We start from the raw sequence: 23290 nt of genomic DNA on the forward strand, positions 1-23290 counted from the left end.
ATGCTTATCTTTTGCTTAAAGCTTAAAATGCTTATCATTTGCATTTGTTGTGTTTTGCAGGAATTAGGGAAAAAGACTTCTATGTCCCTATCCAACAGCAAATATTTTCATCACTTAGAGCAAACTGTAGCAGAACAGGACAATTCTCTTGCTTCACTTATTGGAAAATTAAAGAAAACATCATCTGATTTGGAGAAACAAAAACAAATCACTATATTGAAAATCAATGAGTTTGAGACAATCAGAGCCCAGTAAGTTTTTTAACTATTAATATAATGCACATTGGAGTGGTTCAAATCAATTATGTGTTGCTGCTACAGGACTGATCTATCAAAAGGAACATGTCTTTGCTGACTTTAGGATTTAGCTGAAAAAGAAAATCCCAAAAGTGTTAGTAAAGTTGGCAATTGTGAGTTATTTTTAATCTCTAGCCCTTCACTGGGGCTAATACTGTGGCTTGGAAAAATGCTGTTTAGTTGTTAGCTTTATGCCATTTAATGAAAAAGAAAGTTGTTTCTAAGTTACTGCATTACTTGCTGGCTTGTGTTTTGTCATTTTTCTCCCCATGACACATCCATTTGGGTTTGCTGCTGAGCAAGTTTAAACTCATGAAAGTATAGCCCATATTTAAAAGGAAAAAAATATGATACTTCTTTACCTGTAAGGGCCAGGAATGAAAATTAACAACGCTCTAATGTAATTTTGCTGACCTTCATGAGTAATTCTCTTATTAAATGGGGGCTGCCTTTGTTGAGTCAGTCTTTCTTTGCTGTTTTCAAATCTAAGTGTCTTTTTAATTTATTATTATTATTATTATTATTATTATTATTATTATTATTATTATTATTATTATTATTAATAATAATAATAATAATAATAATAATAATAATAATAATAATAATTTATTTATTTATTTATTATTATTATTATTAATAATAATAGTAGTAGTAGTAATGTGTCCTTTGTGATTTATTTGGAGTTTGCTAACTTAATTATTACACTGTACCCTATTCATGCTTATTTTTTCATTAGGCTCCAAGAAAAGCACATAGTTGATGTGCAGCAAATCAGAGAAGAAGCAAATGAACTGAGGAACATATTATCTCAGAAGGAGAAGGAATTAGCAAATATTAAAGCTGAACTAGAGGTCCAAAAAGAAGCAAATAATAGAGCGCCCACAGCAACAATGAAAAACCTGGTGGAACAGTTGAAGAGCCAGTTAGCCATAAAAGAGAACCAGCACAAAGTTAGTCAACAAAAATTAATGTCTATGTCACTTAAAGACTAAATTTTTCATAATGCTTAAGAATTCTTTGTATAGCTGAGCAGGAGATACAATATAACTGCATAACATGCCGAAGTAAAATGTAACTGCCTTTTCTTGTTTTGTAGCAGCATCTTCACTTACAAAAAAAATTGAATTAATTATTTTCAGGCTTTGAGTAGAGCACTTCTAGAGCTCCGAGCAGAAATGACTGCCAATGCTGAACAGCAAATTATTTCTGCTGCATCACAAAAAGAGGCATATATGAATGTGCAGGAGATTGTTGACAGAGAAACCAAGGGGCTTACGGTGAGTACTAGGTAATATCACTGTACTGCTCTGTTGTGTTTTACAGCAGTTAGGGAAAAAGACTTCAACCTGATTTGGCACCTTCGCTGACTTTTTTTGTTTCCTTCTAGACACAGATAGAGGAACTGAATAATCAGATTACAAAACTTACAGAGAACCTTAAAATAAGTAAAAACAAGGAATCTTTATTGTCCGATGAAAGGGATGAGTTAAACCAAGAGTTTCAGAAGAAAGAAAAAGCACTTGCTAAAATATTGAGGGAAAAAAATGAAATAGACAAAGAAAATGAAGAACTGAAGAACCGAATTAGGAAGCTAAGCAGTAACATTCAGGTAGAAGTGACTTTTCAGACTATGTTTGATCTTGGTCAAGTTTCTGTATAGATGAGCTGGGGGGATGAAAGATTTAAGTATCTTACACTTGATTAAAAATTTATTTTTTTTCCTAATCAGCTGGGTTACATGTAAGCTATTAGCTTGTTTCTTTGCCTCAGCTAAAAAAAAAAAAAGAAATTACGTACTTCTTGAGATATGTTTGAAAGAGTCTGAGGAGTTGAATAACCACTTCCATAGCTTCTTGGAAAAATGGTATTTTGTCTTCTTCGTGGCTGTCCTTATTTGTCCTTTTAGAAGAAAAGTACGGGATTTACAGAAGAATCATCTATGTATTGTTTAAAGTTCAGGTACTTGCTGCTGATTATTCAGTTCAGAGGGAGAAGCTACATTCTGATATTTTAATAATTTAAAGGTAATTTTTAAAAGATCATTTAGGTTTTAAACAAATTTTACTAATTTGGAATTAAAATCCTTATTGTTTGACTGGAGAAAAATCTCGGTAGTCACTAAACTTGAAGCTGGAAAATTTGTAATTTTTCAGAGCAAACCTGATGAACAAAATCTGATAGATGTGCTTCAGAAAAAAATTAAAAAGTTGGAAAGTGAACTTGAGAAAAGGTGTGAAGAAACAGAAAAAAAGGGTCTAAGAGAAGACAAGGTATGTGATATTTATACCATGGCTTTGAAAGAGCTCATCAGCTGAGGTCAAGGTTGTTCACCTCTCCCTATTTCTTCTAAAAGCTACCAGCCAAACTTGATCAGAAAAAAAGCAGTTTCATGGCTGCAACTTCTCATGTTTCCCATGCTCTTTGTTACTGCTGTTGTTATTTAGTATCTTAATGTTTTCCTGACTTTTTCTAACGGATTTTTAATTCTACAAAATCTTAGAAGACTAAGATTTTTTAGGTAGCGGTGAAATTGATTACAGGAGTTCTGCCCAATGTGCTTTTGTGAAATCAATGCAACAGTAAAAGCATAAAATACTGAGGAGCAAAAAAGTGAATCTTAAAAGGGATGGTCTCTCTGTAAGTGATTATTCTTGACAATTGTGATCTCCACATACAAGAACTTCTGAGTGATTAGAGTTAATCACTCAGATTAATTTATGTTAATTTATAAGTTTTTTGATGGTTTCTTGCTTGTTACTACATCAGTAATTAATTAGTGGCTGCTCATATTAATTATAAAGTATGCTGGAATATTATGGCATACTTGTGTAATGAGAGACTGTTGATGTATGATGTGAAATATTATTCTACAACTGCATGTATGCTTTCAATTAATTTGAAATGTTTTAAATACCTGTTGCTTTGTGTCTAGAGGTATTTTTCTCACACTTTGCATGCATTTTCCCTGTTTTCCAAGATTTTCCTTTCATTCCATTGCTTCATAGCAGTAACTGTTTAGAACAAAACCAGAAAATGAAGTACAGGGAATAACCAGAGAAAGAAAAATTCCAGCTAAAAATAAACAAAGAAAACCCCAGACCAAACCAAAAATTTCATACAGGAATATTGACTGTGATTTTTCAGTAGCCATTTGTGATTCTATAGGCACAGGTTTTAACCAATGTATAATTTATAGTTACTGAGTTATTAACTCTAAGTAGAGATTCCATTTCTTGTAGGAAGAAAAAGCTCTGCAGCAGGGGCAAGCAAGCTCCTGGTGAGTTGTAGAAGACAGATGTGTTGTAAATTGCCATACAAAAAACCTACTTTGTCTTAAATCTAATGTGTAATTTTAAGTAAAAGGACACATTGCACTAACACCTCTAATTTCATGAAATGCTTCACTTCTTTTTTTGTAAAATGACCATTAAAATCCAAGTAAGAATTCAGTAGGAGCAATCAACTGCAATAGCTTTATCCACCAATCACAGCAGTGTATCCAGCTGAACGTGCTACTTAACTATGGCAAATAAAATACGCTGCTATGGCTGCCTGGTTTGAACTGATAAATGAGGAATATATAATTCTTAGTTTTCTAATGTGTTTGCTTGTTTTGCTGTAAGAGAAGAAATCAAAGGGAAATACAGAATTTATTTATGTTCTTCACAGGCCTCCAAGGAGGAAATAATTAGATGGGATGAAGGTAAAAAATGGCAAATCAAAATGGAAGGAATGCGGAACAAACTAAGGGAAAAGGAAAAAGAAGCAGATGCTTTATCCAAACAGTTTAATACATTGAAGGAAATTTATACAAAGTGAGTTGGCTTTAATTGATTCAGCTACAAAATGATGGCATAAGAGAAATCCAGATATGTTTGACATACAGTAATTATTGCAGTTTGTTGCCTTTCTAAGATTGATGGTGAGAATTTGACATTGCTGTTGAGACTAAAAGGATTAGTTAATTTTCAAGCAGCAGGCTGCTGACTCTTCTAGTATCCTTTCCCTTGTGGAAGCCAACTACCTTTATTAGAATAAAGTGTCTTGAGATAAAATTCATTTAAGTCCTTTATTAAGCTTCTTGTTTAGCATTCTATGATTCTCATAAAGGAAATAGCAGCTTTATCAAGACAGGCTGTTTCTCACAGTGGTGTTATTTATTCAGGTTGCTAGGACTGGATACTTTTAGTGTTACTGCAGTAATGACAGTTCTAGGATTGTGAATTGGAAGCCTTTCAGGAAACAACCATATGTCCATAGTCTCTGCAGATGTTTACTTCAGTGAAATAATGGCAAGATCTTACTGATAAAAGATGTGCTGGTGGTGATTGTAGCTGTTTGTAAATTGTGATTTGAAACTGCTTCAAAATGGCCCTTATTCTTAGCAAGCCTTGCCTGAATTTCACATAGAACAAGGCAAGAACAACAAGTGGTTTATGACGTGCATGATACTGACTTAATGTCCATTGGGTTTTTTTGGGCTTTGGGTTGAGATTTTGGTAAGGCTTTAGTGTCTATACAGTAACCTTATTAAATAGAAAAGGGGGTGTGGTTCAGTTGGCAGATAAAATGCAAATGTGATTGAAAATATGCAAATGTGAATAGAAAATATTTTCTATTCAAGAGAGAAGTTTAGCAAATAAACTTTAAAATGTAAATTCACTGGATGTTGCAGGAGTGAAAAAGAGAAAGTTGCTCTGCAGAAGAAACTGAAAATTACTGGTGTTACTGTTGACCGTGTTGTTGGAGTAAGAGCCACAGAAACTGAAAGAGAAGTGGAAGAACTAAGAAAACGGAATCTAGAGTTAGAAAATGAAGTTGCACACTTGAGGTGGGAGACTTTTTAAAAGAATATAAAAAGTGAGAAATCTAAATTAGTAAAAAAATATGTGGAATTAGATAGTCTCTAATAAGCAAACTGTAAATCAAGAAGGAAAAAAAGAAACAAGAATTTTAAAATTTCTTCTTGGAGTCCATGATGAGCAAACTTAAAAGTATTTGGCAGCAGTTGTGCATGTTCAGAGAATATGCAGCATTGGCTCATTATTCTAAAAAGCTAAATAATATGAAAAACATATGGCTTCTATTGTGAAAAATTTTAACTACAGTTTAGAGTTGGTGAAAGTTATGGAACTGCTGAGTGCAGTTAGGAAGTGCTTAACCAGTTGTCCACTACCACAGTGGATAATGTACCTGAGTATAGAAGCTGTGTACATCTGAAAAGAGTGGATTCCTTTTGCCAAAGCAAGTATCTTCCATTCATTGGGATTAGTTGAAATATGGCCAACATTGATTCAGAGTAACTAGCTTAGAAACGTCGGAAAAATCCAGTGTAGAAATCCAGAATTTCACAATGCTTTTACATTGAGGGGTGTTTTTCTGTTTGTTTTGGCTTGATTAATTTTTTGATGTAGAACACTGCAAGCAATCCCACGAGACTCTGTTGTAGAAGATTTACACTTCAAAAATCAATACCTCCAGGAAAAACTTCATGCATTGCAGAAACAATGTTCAAGAGAGACGTTTTTGAAACCATCGGTAAGTTAATTATATAACCATAGTACATAGAATACTACTTAGGAAAAGATTTTGTTTTTTATTTGGTATTCTATGTCATTTAGCTGGTTTTATTTAAATGACAGTATCCTACAGTGGGATATGATATACTCAACTTCTAGTGGTTTTTAAAAAAACCAACAACAAACCAAACACAAAAAACACCCAAATCCCCAAATTTTAAAGTTTCTGTGTCCTACGAGTTGAAGATGAAATATTCAGTATCCTAGCATATGTGGAGAAATTAAAAAATAGTTTTTTAAACATGAGTCTGCTACTGAGAGACTACTTTTATATTACGTAGTGATTTAAAATTAATGATGCACAGAGTTTGGGGAAATACTGATCTTCATTTCAGTTGCATTAGGTGGTTTTGTCCCCCTTTGATTTTTACAAGGCTACTTACATTGCAAATTTTGCATTATTAAGTTTTCTGAATCTTTCAAGAATAGACTTTACAGTAAATTCTAGTTTCCTTTATTTCCTGTTTTCTTTTACCGTGTTCTGCTTTTCTTTCATGCTTCACTCTGTCTTCAACTTGACTCAGAGTACATGTGACCAAACTGAACTGACCGAGTCTGTTCCTATCACTGTCAGTAAACAAAAGTATCTGAATATCCTTCACAAGAAATCTATTTCAAATAGGGCTGAAATCAAACATCAGACTAATAATAGAGTTACTGATGGCAGTGAAGTAGATGAGGATACAGGCATGCAAGCATGCATCATGCCTAATGAAGTCCAGGAGGCTGCTGCAGATGTAAGCAGAGAAGGGTGTCCTGAAGAGCACCCTGAAGATGGTGAGAAATGCGAAGACACAGAGATTTCTAGGGAGGGACTGAAAACCAAAATTATACCTGAAGATGGTAAAGAGAGCTGTGGTGAAAAAGAAGAAAATATAACCCAGCCTGAAAGTGGAAAAGTTAATGAGAAACATGAAGAAGAAGAGAGGAAGCAAGAAATCTTCAAGCAGTCAAATGTTGATGAAGAAGAATGTGTAGAAGAGCCTGATCCTGACAAAATGAGCTGCAATCAGTCTGATTCAGGGCAACCTCCTAATCAAGCTAATGACTGTGAAGCAGAGAAAATAAATATGAGTAATGAAATGAATCAACACACTGCAGAGAATAAACAGGAAAATGACCCAAGCTGTACAGAAGGGATTGAAACTACCCCAGAATTTTGTGAAATGCTCGAGGTTTGATGCTGTAGTGGCCCTCTAGCATTTCTTCAGTACAAATGATGTAGAAGTAGAATAGTTTGATCTTGATAAAGCAGTGCTTTCCTATGCATGATCTGCAGGGATATTGAAGTACTCACCAAATGGTCCATAAAGCAAACTATATTACTTTCATGATAGTATGCATGTCAGCTTGCAAGTAAGCTACTGTCAATTCTAAAATTTTGATCCAGAGAGTTTACAAATAACCCTAAAGATACATGGAGCTAATTGATGTCTTTCATTCTTTAAGAAACTTATGATATGTTATTATTTACACTAAAAAAATGCTTTAATGAAGCAAATACTTGATTGCTATAGTTAGTGATAAAGTAATGAATCAAAACCACTGATTATTAAGTTATTAAAAGGTTTTACTCTTTACTAGTCAGGCATAATAATTTACTGTATCACAATGATTTCAGTTGGCACTATTAAGTAGGAAAAGCTGTCCTTGTCTAGTTGAAATCACTATCCTCCATGGATAAAGACTTAAGATTTTGGGAACTAACAGATTCAATGAGAGTTACATACTATTATTCCTGGTTTGCTCTCTGATCCATTTGAGATAATTGAAATTTCTTATGACAGATGTGCTATTTAAAAAACTATCAGAATATGCCCTTAAAATTAGGTGCTATTCCCGGGTACATTGTCACAGCCTACTTCATTCAGTAGCTTATTTATCTTTTAGTCTTTGAGGTTTACTTCTACAGAATAGTTTGAGAAGTAATTTTGGTTTGACAAAATGTTTACTGATTTATACTGATCTGTAAACTTCCCTTAAAGGTTAAGCAAGTTTAAGAAATGTAGGAGAAGTTGGCAAAATCAAAGCAGATTAGTTTAAAACTGGTAATAATGCTTTCTTTTTTGATTTCTGTGAAAAATACTAGATTTCTGTTGCTCTTAATCAGCTACAACTGATAGTTGTATTGAATTAGTACATTACCACTTAATAATATTTTTCCCCCTCTTTTCTCAAGACATCAGGAACAGGATCAAGTGATCAGCATCGAAGAGAACAAGAAAAGGAAAATATAAGATTGTCATCTGAAAACATTGAGCTAAGATTCCAACTAGAGCAGGCCAATAAAGATTTGCCAAGACTAAAGGTAACATCTTCTTTAGTCCCCTTTACCCTCACACTGGTCAGGGAATTGCTTAAAAAGAAATGGATATTTTTTCTGTACATACTGTAATTTTTTCATTTGTTTACAGAAGATGAGATGGTTGAATAGCTAGTAGAAATAATGGAAAATGTCATTGAGATGGGAAATTGCTTTCTCTTAAATTTTTCCAAGTAAAACCACTGCAATTTTGTTCACCAGTTTTTCGCCTCAATTTGAGATCTAAGTTGCTTATTACTTTTTTTTTTGTTTGTTTGTAGGACCAAGTAGAGGACTTAAAAGAAATGTGTGAACTTCTCAAAAAAGAGAAAGCAGAAGTTGAACGAAAGCTGAACAGCATTAGAGGGGTGAGTGTTCTAACAGCACTTTCATCATAAGTAAATGAAAAAAACGTGCAAAAAAAGGCAGCTAAGTATTATTGAAGCAAAATCATTTGGAATCAACCAAAATGAAACATGAATTTTTCTTGTTTATTTTATTGACACAATGCTATAATGAATTAATGGCATTAAGTTAACAGGACCATTAGAATGACTATTAAATATTTGCACTATCATGGCCTTATTTTGTCATTTGCATTAGTTACCTTCAGTAGCATATTGTACAATAAATAGCAGTTACAACTATAATGAAATAATGAAAATTATATTCATGTATTTATGTAAATGATTTGATGCAGGTGTAGAAAGGGTAAGTTAGTGAAGTTTGTTTGTTGTGCTACAGAAGGTGACACAGCTAAATTTTACCCGAGCTACTGCCAACTACCTTAATAGAATTGTATTACCAAAGTTCAAGGGAAAAAAGTAGTCAGCAGTGTGCCTCCTGCAGTTCACTTATCAAACTATTTGAGTAACCTTCTAGAGAAAGCCAAACTAATAAAAGCTCCTAAGTGACTCTGTAGCTCAGTATACAAGGAGAATTGAGTTCTGCTCCTGCAGAAAGATCAAATATTTTTCATTATTTTACTTATGGTTTGCATGGACTGCTTGTGTACCTGTCTCTCTTATGCAGTGGTAATCTTGGACAAGAAAATTCAGTTTATACAACTGTTTCACACAAAGATTCTGAGGAGAAAGCAAATTCTGAATCTTTCTCCATTCACAGGCAGCAAGATGTGACAGGTTTTTCTTTAACTCTGCTGTGTACCAACACAAACCTCCTAATTCCTCCAATTATTTTCAAGAAAAATAAGTACTTTTTAATAATGAAGTTTGGTGGCTATATATATTTATGTAGAAGTCTAGGGTGTAAAATCCTTCCCATTTTCCTTATGAGATGCCTTATGGCCCCAGAACTAGAATCAGAAGCATCTTTAAATTATGATTGCTGAGGAAATTGCTACAAAGAGGATAAGAAAATAAATGGATTTGAAGACTCCCTAACAGATTTTTTAACTCATTAATTATTGTAGTGAAATAAGAAAAATAGAGAAATTGCCTACTTTCACCCACATTTATTTATTTATCATTTTGCAAGAAGAATCTATTCCTTTGGAAAGGGAGATGTACTTATGCTTTAATATATAGTTTTTCTGTCAGTTCAATTCAGCAGAAGGAGGGTTGCTATAAAGGGCCTTCTTTTCTTCCCTCAAGCTTCCAGCCCAGCATTTTTCCCCAATGCCCCCAACAGTAATTGCATGGTCTGTTGGATTGGGGGATTTTTCCACAAGAAAGGCTAAATAAATTAAGTAGTTCTTTGATTTATTTTCCTAATGTTTCAGTTTAGTTCAAAAGTACAGCAGATTTTGAGATTTAACTGCAACCCTTTAGGGTAAGGTAGAAAATGAAGGAGTTGATTTGTTGGCTTGGGGAATTAATAAATCATTAGATGTTTTGGAGAGGTAAGTATGCTGGAAATTCTAGGGTTCAAGTCATATCAAAATAAAGCATCTTTTTTCCTATAAATGTGAATTGCAATGGAAAAAAAGCGATAAAGTAAGATTTGGAGTATCTCAGAATGTTAAGACTAACTATTTGCTCACTTTTACTTTTTTCCTTCCCCCCCTCTGTAGGGTGGTAAAAGTGGAAAGACAGTCCCAGAACTGGAAAAAACAATTGGCTTGATGAAAAAGGTTGTAGAGAGAGTCCAAAGAGAAAATGAAGAACTGAAAAAAACTCCAGCTGTGGTTTCTAATGAGAAATTACTTGTTCTTAAGCAGGAAAATGAGAGGCTAAAGGTACAGATTTAGTAACTATATTTAGGTAATACTTTATATGCAAGTTAGTAACAAAATGGAGTAGTAAGCCTGTTGATACTGATTGGCACAAAACTGTTTTGAAAATACCAGTCATGAAATATATAGAACAGAAAGGCAAAACTTCATTTTAGCATAATATACTGCAGAGTTTAAGGTACTTTATACCTTAAGGATATATTTAACTATGTGATAAAATGTTCACTGTGCTAAGTAGCTGTAACTATGCTATGCTTTAAAAATGGAAATCTGAAGCCTTCTACTAAGAGATGTAAATGTGTTTTAACAAATTGTTTGATCTTTAGTCTGAAATGGAAAAAACGAAACTTGATCTGGAGGGCCAGCTGAATGTGCGTTATGAATCTAAAACCAAAGGAATGGAAAAACTCATTACTGAAAATGAGAGACTGCGTAAAGAACTGAAAAAGGTATGATCATTTTAATGCATCCCTTTATTTCCATTAGGCACTGGTTATGGTAAGTATATGGTTTTTATTTTTCTTAATGGTTGATATAACACTGATACTGCTATGACAGTTTTATTTCACTATATGTGGAGAGGAGATGTCCAAGGACCAGCCCAAGACCAAATCTGGAAGTTGTAGTGCTAGTAGTCTTGGGTGCAATTTTCCCCTACATCAGCACTGACCCTCTCTCACCATCGTTTGAGATGCTTCCTGTGAGGTTAAGTATTCCATAAAGCTTTTCTTTTATTGAACAACAGGAAGCTGACACTGTAGAGAAGCTACGAATAGAGAAGAATAACTTGGAGATATTAAATGGGAAATTAAATGTTCAGCTGGAGGAAACCATTAAGAAGCTAAATTTGGCTGAGAGCCAATTTGATGGAGCTGACAGCAGAAACTGGAAGTCCATTGTAACAAGGTAGGAATTGAGAATGTAATAAGAGGACAGAAAAAATGATACCATGCTTATGCTATTGAGAGAAATAAACAACCTGTCTTCTGTGTAAGGATGGCAGAGAGCAAATTTTTGGTAAGAAATATTAGTCCTGGACTCCTGGATGACTTCAGGATGAAGTAAGTTGATGAGTTGCAAAGTATTATTTAATAAACAGAAATGGAATGTATCTACAAAATCAGAACCTCTGACAGTAAACTTGTGAGGACATAAAATCAGCTGGACAGGAGAGAGACTTGTCTAATTTTATCTTAGGTCAGATCACTGCTGATGTCCAAGATTTTACTCCCTTCCCAATCTTGCACTCCCACAGGATCCCTTGGAGGGTCTAGTGCTACTATGACATACATATTGCTGAGCCATTTCTTCACTGAGACTTCAAAAAGCCATTTGGTTGTTTTTAAGCTTCCCCTGAACTATCCAGTGAGGTAAAATGTCTCTATGCAAGGCCAGATGACAACCATATTTTGTCTAAGGAGGGCAAAACCGACCGCAGCACAGGACAGAAGTAGCTAATGGCTACAGCAGAGAGAGGATATGAGCATGCAGTGAAGATCACAGGCCCTTAACAGCTGGCATATCAGCACAGCAGCATTCATACATTTATTCTTTTTGTTCTTCACCTCTTTTGAAAAACATTTCTACTTGGTTCTATTTAGTTGAGAGATACATAGTTATGTATAGCTACAAAATACATGGTCATGTTTAATTGTACTTGCCTATTTCAACTCTTGTGAATAAAGCCATCTATTTGCATTTACTTTAACATGAATTTAAAGTAAGTTAATAACATAATGACCTTGCTAACCTAGAGAAGCTGCTTAGAGAACTTTAACATGCAATCTACCTCACCAGCACATCTACCAATGTGCATATACATGGTAACAGTAAGTGTTTCTTAGGGCAGACAAAGGGGTGGGTGTCATCCCAGTGACCCTTCAGAAGACTCTGGCAGGTAGCAAGGTGTTGGACACTGTATTGCTATCTGAAAATCCAGATGGATTCAGATGGGAGATTGGGCTGCATAACCTCTAGAGGTACCTTACAACATTTCAAATTCTACACAAACCTTTTGGAGCCTTGTAAAACTCAAAGCAAAATGGAATCTTCCTCAGACTGCTCTTCCTCCAGGATAAACAATTTACTGCAGAATAGTTTTGGCATTGGAGTCTTCATCTTCTCCATCTGTATTAACCCTTTTCTCAGTACATTTTCCATAAATTACTAAATCATTAAAAAAACACTTTCAAAGGTATAACACTGAAGTAAGATCCAACTAGTGTATATACTGCACCAGTATGTACACTTTTAGCAGCAGGTGTTTGGGGTTTATGTGCAATAGCATAAAGAGATTCCTGTCCCCTTTTAATAAAGTGTAGGCGCAAAAAGAGAACTACAGAAGTGTAACATCTAGAAAAGCCTTTATTTATTCAAGGATTAAAGATATGTTTCTCATAATGCTTATTTCAGAAAACTGTATTTATAAGGCCAGTGGTTATTTCAAGGCCAATGCCCCAAATATATTTTAGGGTGTATTTTACAGCATTTATTCTCCTAAAGATATTTTAATCTCTGTTTCTGCATAAGTATTAACTTTTGCTCTTATTCTTTCTAAATAAAAATATTGCCAGAATGCAGGAAACCAAGTTGAAGGAAATGGAAATAGATATTGCTAAAAAAACCCAAAGCATTGGTAACCTTAAAAGGCTGCTTCAGGAAGCAACAGAACGTGAACACAATGCTGATAAAAATTTACAAGATCTAAAAGAACAAGTGAGTAAAATTAACCTAGATAACTCTAAAAGTAGAATGCTTGTCTTTGTAATGTCTGTAGTGGCAGAATACTTGTTTTTTCTCCAATCCTTTACTTTTTAGGTTTTTTGAGTCATAGTTGCTATATTTACATATTTTAGCCAATTAATGAGGTTTACCATATATTATCAATACATATTCTTGACTTGCAGGCAACTGTTATTTTTCTACTGTGTTCTTCTATTGGGTTTTTACTATAGTTTCAGTGATCACATGAAAGCCTGTGGATGGATGCTTCAAAAGGTCTTACAATCTTTCCAGCTTGTTCTGCAGTGAGGTTGCTGCAGAGATTCCGCTATTCCCTCCAGTTTGGATTTTTGGTCGGGGGCAGGAGCGTATTGAGTTCACTGTCCCAAACAGGATCCTCATTTCTGCTTCCAGTCTGCCCTCTTATGTGCAGTCTCTGGTATTCTTACAAGTGCTATTGTACATGTGGAGGAGTTAATGAATTTTGAACTCGGGTACCTTTGAACAAATGCATCATGTTTTGGCTTTTAAGTACAGAGGTGCAGTGCTAGAATTGCCCCTACATCAGCTTTCATCTCATTTATTTATATGCAGATGATTTACTCCCCAGGCACCTGGTACTGGCCCTTCTCAGTGTAAGATATCAAATACAAAACTTCCAATATGTGAAGTCATATATATATATTATGTGAGGAAGTAGATGTGTTCAATAAATAGAACTTGGAATTGATTCGTGTAAAACAATTACTTCATTAATTTTCCCTGGTCTTCCTTTTCTAACATCAGTGTTATTAACATGAAGTGTATACTAGGAGCAGATTTAAGAGGGATAGAATATTACTCTGGGAGCAACACAGTTTCAAGTTTCTTTCATGTCTCAAGTACTGATGAAGGGATGAAATCAAAGTTAACTACATTTCAGAAAACAGAGCCTGACTGTGAAAAAAAAATAACCCAAATCCTTACCACATTAGGTAGTAACAGAACAAAAACCTCTAATTGCCAGTACCCTCAAGCGAGTTCATGAACTGTCACTGCATTTATTACCTGTACATAATCATATATTTAAACCACTACTGTGCTCCTGCATCTTTGCCAGGCATCTCTTTCAGAGGCTCCCTCCCTCTCTTATAACTTAACTGCAGGCCACCCCTAGTCAGTGTACCCTCGTTGGGGTTGGCATTGCAAATCACAGAGTTTTCGTACAGTTTTTCAAAATGAACTGGGACAAACGTGCAAATAAGCACATCAGTAATATTTTTAAAGCATTTAAATTATTTAGGCATATAAATTTCTTATGTATATGAATATAGTATATTGGTGTAGCTATGTATCCAACTTTTTTGTAAATCTAATTTCTAAATACTTATTTCTTCACCCTTCATGAAATATGTAGCAATTATCTTTACTAACTTTGGAAAGGCTGGCAAGAATGAGCTTTGGGTGCAGAAACTGTACAGGAACAATTATTTTTTTTTCTGATAGCTTAATGTTTGGTTACATCCTTAGTATTATTTTCATTCTTTTTTAATCTTGGGTTCAAGAGAACTCTGTCTGAACTGCACTGTCATGGATATTGTTTTCAACATTAAAACTTCCTTAATTTTTCTTTTAAGATTGAGCATCTTAAACATCTTCCTGAAGCTACAGGGACAGAGCAAAACATCATGAAGGAGCTTCAGCTTTTAAGGTAATGTACTTCTAAACTAACTAAACACCTCAGCCAATATACATGAAATAAGATCAGGAAATGGTCATTGCAATTTTTAGTTAAATATTTTATGGTTTAAAATGCTTTAATAATTAAAAAAAAATCTAATTTTTTTTTATATTCCAGATTAACTAATAATCAATTAGAGAAAGAAAAAGCAGAACTAGTGCATCAGATGAACGCTTGTAAGAATGAAAGACACACCTTTACAAGTGAAGGTCCTGCAGCTGGTAATAATTTTCAATACCTTAAAATAATTATCTTCTTGTATTTAAGGTCTGAAACTACTTAACGTGTGTGCAAACTGATAAGAAATCTACAGAATTATTTGAAGTAGATTAATACTGAAGTAGTGTAAACTCAAGCAGATTAAGGTCTTGGATTTTTGAGTACATGTACAAGCTTTTTAAAGAGAATTTTCAGTAAAAATCTCCATAATCAATTATTTTGAGCAACAGGCTGTAAACTTTATATGATTTTCCCCAGGTGACTTGTTTGGTGATCTCAATTGGTTTTATTTATCTGTTTCATCTTTCAGGAGATGCAGAACTATTGAAACAAGATTATTTGTGCCATGGGTTTTCACTACTTACTATTTCATAAAAAAAATCTTTATTTTTGCAGGACACAATAAAACTTTGGAGGATAAAATTGACAAACTACTGAAAGAAATGGATGATCTCCAGTCACAGCTGGAGGCTTCAGAGCTCGAAAAACAGAAATTAAAGGTGAGCTGCAAGGATCATCTTAGGCAAGATAACAAACAAAACTGTGGTTAGCTAGAAAGCTGTTTAATAGCTGAATTAATATTTAATGACAAAGTCAATTTTTAAACATTGTTTACAAAGCCTATTTTGTTTTTATGAAGGTACTGTTTATGGGTAGAGTTTTTTGCTTCTAGACAAGATTGTTATTCTCTTATCATATATAAGTTTTTGCCCTCAAGAAAAAGGCAAAAAAGGTGTTGTGTAGTATTAACAAAGTTCGGGATAAAGGTGGTACTCCTTCATTCTTTTCAATAGGAAGAGACAAAAGAGCTGAGAAGAGAACTAGAAACCTATAATCCTTCCTTTTTCGAAGAACTTGAGGATCTAAAATATAACTACAAAGAAGAAGTTAAAAAAAATGTTATCTTGGAAGAGAGATTGAAGCAGCTTTGTGAAGAGTTTGGCATTCAGGATAGTCCTGGCAATACTTCTGTTGATTAGGGTAGTGTTCAGTATCCTCATCATTGATACAAAAAATAAAGTTGTCTGTGTTTATCTTGGAATTATACAAGTCTCTTAAAGTTATGTTAGTTTGCACACACCTAAGAGGGCAGAATTGGATTATTCAACAATTCATTGTCAGTATTTATATACAGCAGTCAAAATAAAAGGGAGTTTTACCTCTCCCAGCTCTTGTGCAATAGTATATTTTAATTCAGAACAGTTAATTTGAGTAATAAGGTGTCAGGTAAAATTAAAAGTTTGGGCTTCTCTTAAAAGTTAATAAGCATTTAAACTGTCAGCATACTAAGTATGCTAAGCCCCAGATCAGTAACAATATGTAATTTGTTCTTGTTGTCTTGTGCAACCATAATGTTTAACTCTGAACTCAGGGTGAATGTGCTGCATGTCTTTTCTTATGTTCCTGGTTATTTTTACCTCAATGTTAAAAATTCCAAGAACAAAGAACTGAAAATGAAGCTGTAGTATCTCAGCCAAACCACTCGTATTTTTGTACATAACTGATTTTTCATTTTGTTTATTTTGTATTGCTGGATGTATACTTTTATAGCAGAGATGAAATAAAGCCAACTCAAATGATCATTCAGTCTCACCTTTATTATTGATATACCTTATCTTAATATGCTTGTGATGAAGTTTTGTAATTGAGACACAGTTGTAAATGGGAATTACTAAGCCAAGTCATATCTCCCTCTACTTACTAGGCTCTCCAAAATAAAACTATTTTCTATTATTTACTCTTTTTGTCCCAATATAGTGCAAGTGCCTTTAAGATATAGGTTAGCTGGGTTTTTAAATAATAGCATAATGCTGCAGATGTACAGTTAAGTGATACCAGGAAGTTTTCCCCCGTAAGAAACAGTTACAACTTCAAAAAAATTGTCAAATTTTAAGACTAATTCTGGTCCCAACTGAAATATGTCTTTTCACTGTTAAGAAGCGTTATGCTAAGTCTCAAATCTACATACAACAGTGTCAAAATAATTACATTTGTAGAAGCACAACCTATGTAACTTTTCCAGTTGATTGCATTCATTAGTAAAGCTTTTAGGACCAGCCAGTGGTAGAAAACATACTTCCTACACTTAATGCTAACAGTTTCCAGGAATGTGTTCAAAAGTCAGGGATTTTTCATAAAAGAAACATGCTGGAAGCTAGATCTCTGCTCTGACTGTCATAACTCTTATTTAGTCATTTAGGATAAACTTAAAATGATACAGTAGTACCTGGGCAGTTGCCCAAGCTAGAAGAGTATTCATGAAGAATTCTGTGGTAGACACAAGTAAGAGCAATGCAGAACATACAACAATTAACTTAAAAGAAAAAATTAATTTCAAGCATCAAACTTGATATCTTTGAGTCTGTCAAATTTTTGTCCATCCAACATTGAAAAATGGTGAAACAAACTCTTTGGTTCAAAGTCATAGTCACATTTAGTTCCATTAAAAGAAATTACAACAGGCTGAGAATTCAGGTATGTCTCTGCAAGTGGCCAAGGTAAACCAAGATGATGGCGATGGAGCTAAAAGAAAAGGAAAGAAGATCAGTTCAGCCATTTTGATATAATGCAAAAATTCCCAGCTTGGGAAGTGTGTGGGTGGCTGTGGTTTCTAGGATCCTCTGCATCAGGACACTTAAAATCATTAATGAAGTGATCTCTGTAACATGAACAACGAAGTGCAAAAGGCAAACCAGAACCAAGGTGTCCTCCACAGTTTCAGAAATAGTATAAACCTGCTAATTAATCAGAAATCATATTCTTATTAAATAATACTTGTTCTATTAGTCAACATTATGAGAATTTAATTTTTAAACAGAGGAATTAAGCTTTAATGATTTCTATACAGAGAGACAAGAACATATGTTCTCAATTACTTTATAAGCATGTTGGGAATGAAAAAGTTCAACATGTTATGTTGTCATTTAGTGGCTTTTCTAATTGTACTGTCATCTTGTTTGTTGAAGAGCATTCACTATTAAAGAATTTGGAAAAGAAGACAAAAAATGAATACAGTACATCACATTTTATATTCTTACAGTGCTTTCCACATGTCCATCCACATACTTGCCTTGATTAAACACCCATCATGGCAGTGCCACACAATTCCTTCAACTTTACCCTCCGTACAGCTTTCAAACCAGGACAGTATGTCATTTTGCTTCAAGGCAGGCGGATTCTTTATTTCAAAAGCTCCATGTGGGACCAGAAGATGTACAGGGTGCTTCTTGCTTCCCAATCCTACATTCAAAGAAACAAATACCTTCCTCCTAGTTAAGAGTGTTTCCTCACTTTTGTTATTGCAGATATCTTAAAAGCACTCTGTAGAGGTAAACTTCTATTAGATGCTACAATGTTGTCCTGCCTTTAACAGAACAGTTAATTAAATTTTTAAGTACCAAATGCAGCTGTCCCTTATCACATTTTAATTTATATTTATTAAAACATCCTCCTCCTCTGTATAAAACAAACATGACACAGATTTATAGTTGTCTGTTTTCCATTGTGGTCACCTCCTCAGTCACCATACAGCTAGCAGCTACATCCTCCACCCTTCAGATCATGATCAATGGCACAAACATCTTGGTTCCTGAAAATCTGGCAAATCTTCTCATGAATACTTAAAACTGGGCTGTTAACAACTGCAGTGCCTTTTCCTGTTAACATAAATCTTCATTTAAGAACACAGCTATTAGAACTTTTCGTTGCAATTCTTGTACATACTGAGGAAGTGCTTAGGACACCAGGGTAGGACTGTTTTTTCCTATCCATCCTTGCAAGTTATCCTAACAGCAAAGCACAGAAGTTAGAACTCACTTGTGCTCATATGTAATTGGTTTCTCCTTATAAGGCTTTTAAATGAAGAAGCCACGACTGAAATTTAGGCTAAATTACATTTCCTTAAAAAAATTCCTATTTTATCATCTAAGAATTGCAACTTGTGGGGGCTCCAAAAGCTAACTTTAGGGGCTCCAAAAAATGGCTGAATGAAGTTTTCTACTTCAATTCATCAAAAGAGTATGCAAAAAAGTGAAGGCTCCAAGAAACAAACTTAAAAAATTCTACTAGTATTTTAACAGTAATATTTACAACAGTTTTTCCAGTTTTTTGGAAGACAAAAGCAATGCATTTTTATAGTAACTGAGGTTTAACAGACATAACTAGTCCCATGACAACTCAGCTTTCTAAGGTATTTCTGGGTGAGAGTTCCTTCAGCCAGCCCTTTCTCTCCTTTCTAAGAAGGTTGCTACTGGAAAACTCTTAAAAAACTAACACAAAGAAAATGCATTGATTTCACTCAAAAATACCACTCAAGAAAAAAGTATTTAAGAACAGACCATATAAACTTACCATATGGATTTGCATTGATATTAGTTCCAATCAGCTCCAATGTTTGTTCTAAAATTTCTGATAATGGCACGGGACTGATTTCCAGAAGCCCTGGGTCAGCATGGTGTTTCAGTACCAGTGCTACTCCAGCCTCATAATTTACAACAGATGAGTGCCAGCAATACTGCTTACTGTTCTTCTCCACAGGCACCCAACCTAGGAGAAAACACATTTTACCAAAGTAAATATCTGAAGTTATTAAATGCATACTAGAAGCCTTTATAGGCATTATAAAAAATCCTACAGCTAACTACAAAGAGAAAGAGTAAAAACTGTTGTATCTTAGAAGAATGCAAATGTGACAATTATGCCTTCAGCTGAAGGCCTGTAAGTTTGTACAGCAAACTGCAATTATTTCCACGTGTCAGAAAAACAAAGCCTTTCTGGATAGTGAATGAATGACATTCCAATTTTATTTTTTCTGAATACGTTAACTACTATTTTTAACTCTGGAATTAATTCCAATTCACTTCAGAAATTCACACACACCTTTCCCCAGTTTTACCTGTGCTGCATCATAGGTACCTGGCATATGTCCATTTTCATCAGGCAAAGGATTGCCATTAGAGAACTCTATGTCCTTTGCTGGAATCCAGGTATCTGGAACAGGCTTGAAATCCTCTTCAATATTCCAAACAAATTCTAGACATATAAATGCAACACTTTGTTTTTGATAAGCTGTTAACCAACTTTGCTTTAGTCATCTTTCAATGCAATTATCAAAATATGATTGATTTAAACCTTGTTTGTTACAGACAGTAGTCCCAGTTACTTTGTACAAACACCAACATCTGTCACACTCAAGTGCTTTACCATTAGGGTAGTTTAAAGATGCATTTAGCCTTTAAGAAGTTTAAAAGTTCAAAAATTAGGATCAAAAATTTAGCTACTTAGTCCAGTTTAAATCTCTTCAATGTAAAGGGTGATGTTAAAAAAACTGGAGCAAGACAACTGATTATTTGTTAGCCTAGTTGTTTTTCTAACTGGATACCTCACATTGTCAAAAAGAAGGAAAGAAATCTTCACTAACCTTTGCAATCCTCCAATGAATACAAGAATCGCTTAAACCTTTTTTCACCTTGTTTGGAGGGTTTTCGATCCAACCTGGCCCACAGGTAGGGCTGTCCTAGGAGTTCCCAAAGACAAAACCAGCACTTTACTGAGGTGACCATATCCTGCAGAGTACTGAAACCAGCTACATCACAGGCAAGATAGGAATTCCTATTTGCCACTAGAGAAATTTTATAAGCAAAGCCATCCACTCTAAATTCAAAGTACACTGTGAATTTCCAAATCTATTTTAGCTTCTATGTAGAGTCCTGCCTAGTGTAATACAGAGTTCACTTACAACTGCAGGTGAAGGCATGAGCCCCAGTGAGTCAATGAACCACAGTCTTCTCATTTCCTCCCAACCTCTCTACTTCTATAAATATTCCCCAAGGAAATCAGACACTCTTATTATACATGACCCAGTTTGCAAGGAAGACTTACTAACAGGAAGTTTAAAAACTAGAATAGTTCCTGGATGTTAGTATTCACTTAAATCATACTTCACATATTTTAGAGAGTAAATGCTAAACAACTTCAGAAACACGTTCCAAGTCTATGGTAACTATTACTTTGTGGTGAACATGCTTAATGACACTTGAGTTCACAAACAGCTGTAAATAAATCATACAAAAAAAGGGAAAACTAAGTAAAACAAGTTCTAGTCAGCATGAGAAATCTGCAAATGGATCTTCCTTATTACCTTTATATGTTGTTACATAACAGCAGGTTCCATCCACCTTTTCAGTAGGAACTGCATTGTGTACATCTGCCTCTAATGCCTTTCCAGTTATAGTGTCAGTTGCCAAAACTTTAAATGGCTGAAAAGAAGACAAATGTCCATGTTACTGCCTTGCTCTCATAAGGATTCCTGCTCCTTTTTCAGTTGCCCTCTATAAATCCAGCTCTTTAGGTATTACACATTATAGGGCAGATTTTTAATAATTTCTTCAAAACTTGATAGTTTGCAAAGTACTCTAAGACAGAATAACTAGGGCAATCTGTTTGTAAAGTCTCTCCCTCTTTCCCATTTTTGATTATTATTTAAAGATGATTTTGCTTTCCCCTTTAAACAGGGCATATAAACCGCAAGGGTCGCACTCCAACACAGCAACATTTTGAGATCCACCTTCCTGCATTAAGGCTGCAATAGAAATTCCTCCTGACTAGCTCTTCCCAGGCTTTCAGTTTGGAGATGAAAGTCAATTGCACCATGATAGTGCAATACACAGAGCAGGTGTTTTTTCAAGGTAGCAAAAGCATCCTGGTATTAAACACTCAGCATCAGCAATGTCAGTTAAACACTTGCTTTGAAAGAGCAAAGAAATACATGACCTGTGGATCTTAAACAAACAGCCAACTAGTATGAATTTCTAGGACTTCTGCACAGCTTCTCTAAGAGTTTCACTGCAAACATGCAATCAGTGATGTCTGGATTCAAATATTTTTCTCTATAATTATCATACCTCCCATGTTCTCTCCCCAGTCAACTTTGTCTTTTAATCTGGACTCTCTCTGCTAGCAAAACACAAAGAAAGTCCTTGTCTGGCAGAAGTCTTGAAACAGAATGTGGAATTCATAAAATGAGAACCTATGTTACATGACAAGACTGTTTCATATTATAAGATGTGTAACCATAACAAATAGCATATATCAAGACTACATTAAAAATTTCAGGGTAGTGACAAAACATTCCCATTGGTTTCACCACCAGTACCACCTTCTTTCTTCCCTACCAGTCATAACCACGTTTTATTCTTGCCTGAACTTTAAAAACACAACAAAAACAAATCAAAGCAACAACAAAAAAAAAATACAAAAAAAAAAAAAAAAAAAAAAAACCAAAAAAAAACCAAAACTAAGCCAAACCAGCCAAACAAAAATAGCACATGCCAGTTCCAGATCTATTACCCTGTTAGGTTTTTCTGTGAAGATAATCACCAGTGTAGGAAGGTACCCTTATATTACCATTATTGAGATGGTTTAACTCTAAGTCGAACAATTATGTTACTGTTGTTTTGGCAACCATTTCAGCTCTTTCATCCAGAAGCGAATCACCAAGGGGAGAACACCCGCAGTTGCATTCCATCTCACTACACAGCTGCCACTAAAACCAGGGAACACAAGCTGGAGGTCTGCAGCTAGACAGGTGAGTGTGCCGCCCCAGTCTGCCCACATCTCACTTTTCCTCCTACGAGGCTCACAGGCGGCAGTGGCAGGCCGGTTTCCCACAGGCTCCCCGTGCGGCCATGCTGGGGTGGCCTTCACTTAGAAAAAGCAAACACAGCATCAGGGTGAACACCTGTACGCACCTGCCAGGAAAAGCGTGGGGCTGAGCCGGCACGGCTCTCAGACGGGCGTTCCTCCCTGCATTTCAGCGGGAAGCCCCTACACAAGCCTGTCCCGTGAGGTTCCCTTAACTCTGCAGCCGATCTCTGGCCACTCGGCCGTGGCTGGGGGCGCCGGCACGGTCCGTGCTGTTGCGAGCCGCGGCCCAGCGGTTTCCCCTGCTCGGACACGGCCCAGCCCCACCTGCCTGCCCCCCGTCCTCCCGTCCCGGTGCTGCCCCAGCCACCTGTCGCTCCCGCTTGGCCGAGGGCTCGTCCTTCACCTCGGTGACGAACAGACACGGCACCTTGCGCTGCACCGCGCCCCGCCGCCTCATGGCCCCGGCCGGCCGGCCGCCCGCGCCCGCCGCCGCCGCCGCCGAGCCTGCGCCCGCCCGCCCGCGCTGCCCTACGGGAAATGGAGTCCGGCGCGGCCGCCGCCGGGGGCGCTGCTGCTGCTGCGCGGGGCGGGGCCGCCTCCCGGCCAACATCGGGC

General features: G+C 35.7%; 2 protein-coding genes across 2 annotated transcripts in view; one reads left to right on the forward strand and one right to left on the reverse strand.

Annotated features, from left to right (window-relative positions):
* Nucleotides 1-16614, forward strand: part of CEP290 (centrosomal protein 290) — a 48158-nt gene extending 31544 nt beyond the window's left edge. The window contains exons 37-54 of the mRNA XM_058021916.1: nucleotides 61-251; nucleotides 1033-1246; nucleotides 1436-1573; nucleotides 1684-1905; nucleotides 2450-2566; nucleotides 3966-4111; nucleotides 4972-5127; nucleotides 5711-5834; nucleotides 8055-8183; nucleotides 8459-8545; nucleotides 10210-10374; nucleotides 10698-10820; nucleotides 11117-11277; nucleotides 12945-13086; nucleotides 14709-14782; nucleotides 14930-15033; nucleotides 15428-15531; nucleotides 15826-16614. Of these exons, the coding sequence (XP_057877899.1) occupies nucleotides 61-251; nucleotides 1033-1246; nucleotides 1436-1573; nucleotides 1684-1905; nucleotides 2450-2566; nucleotides 3966-4111; nucleotides 4972-5127; nucleotides 5711-5834; nucleotides 8055-8183; nucleotides 8459-8545; nucleotides 10210-10374; nucleotides 10698-10820; nucleotides 11117-11277; nucleotides 12945-13086; nucleotides 14709-14782; nucleotides 14930-15033; nucleotides 15428-15531; nucleotides 15826-16011 (2583 nt within the window). The 3' untranslated portion in view covers nucleotides 16012-16614. The remainder of the gene's footprint in view (nucleotides 1-60; nucleotides 252-1032; nucleotides 1247-1435; nucleotides 1574-1683; nucleotides 1906-2449; nucleotides 2567-3965; nucleotides 4112-4971; nucleotides 5128-5710; nucleotides 5835-8054; nucleotides 8184-8458; nucleotides 8546-10209; nucleotides 10375-10697; nucleotides 10821-11116; nucleotides 11278-12944; nucleotides 13087-14708; nucleotides 14783-14929; nucleotides 15034-15427; nucleotides 15532-15825) is intronic.
* On the reverse strand, nucleotides 16609-23153 carry RLIG1 (RNA 5'-phosphate and 3'-OH ligase 1). The gene is made up of 7 exons (XM_058021918.1): nucleotides 23043-23153; nucleotides 21171-21288; nucleotides 20451-20546; nucleotides 19946-20062; nucleotides 19382-19576; nucleotides 18102-18271; nucleotides 16609-17554 (listed from the first exon to the last, which is right to left on the reverse strand). Exons 1-7 carry the CDS (start codon nucleotides 23130-23132, stop codon nucleotides 17366-17368), a joined length of 975 nt encoding a protein of 324 aa, XP_057877901.1. The 5' UTR covers nucleotides 23133-23153; the 3' UTR covers nucleotides 16609-17365.
* Between the last annotated feature and the right edge of the window lie 137 nt (nucleotides 23154-23290).

The sequence above is a fragment of the Melospiza georgiana genome, chromosome 4 (assembly GCF_028018845.1).
Source record: "Melospiza georgiana isolate bMelGeo1 chromosome 4, bMelGeo1.pri, whole genome shotgun sequence".
Taxonomy (NCBI): domain Eukaryota; kingdom Metazoa; phylum Chordata; class Aves; order Passeriformes; family Passerellidae; genus Melospiza; species Melospiza georgiana.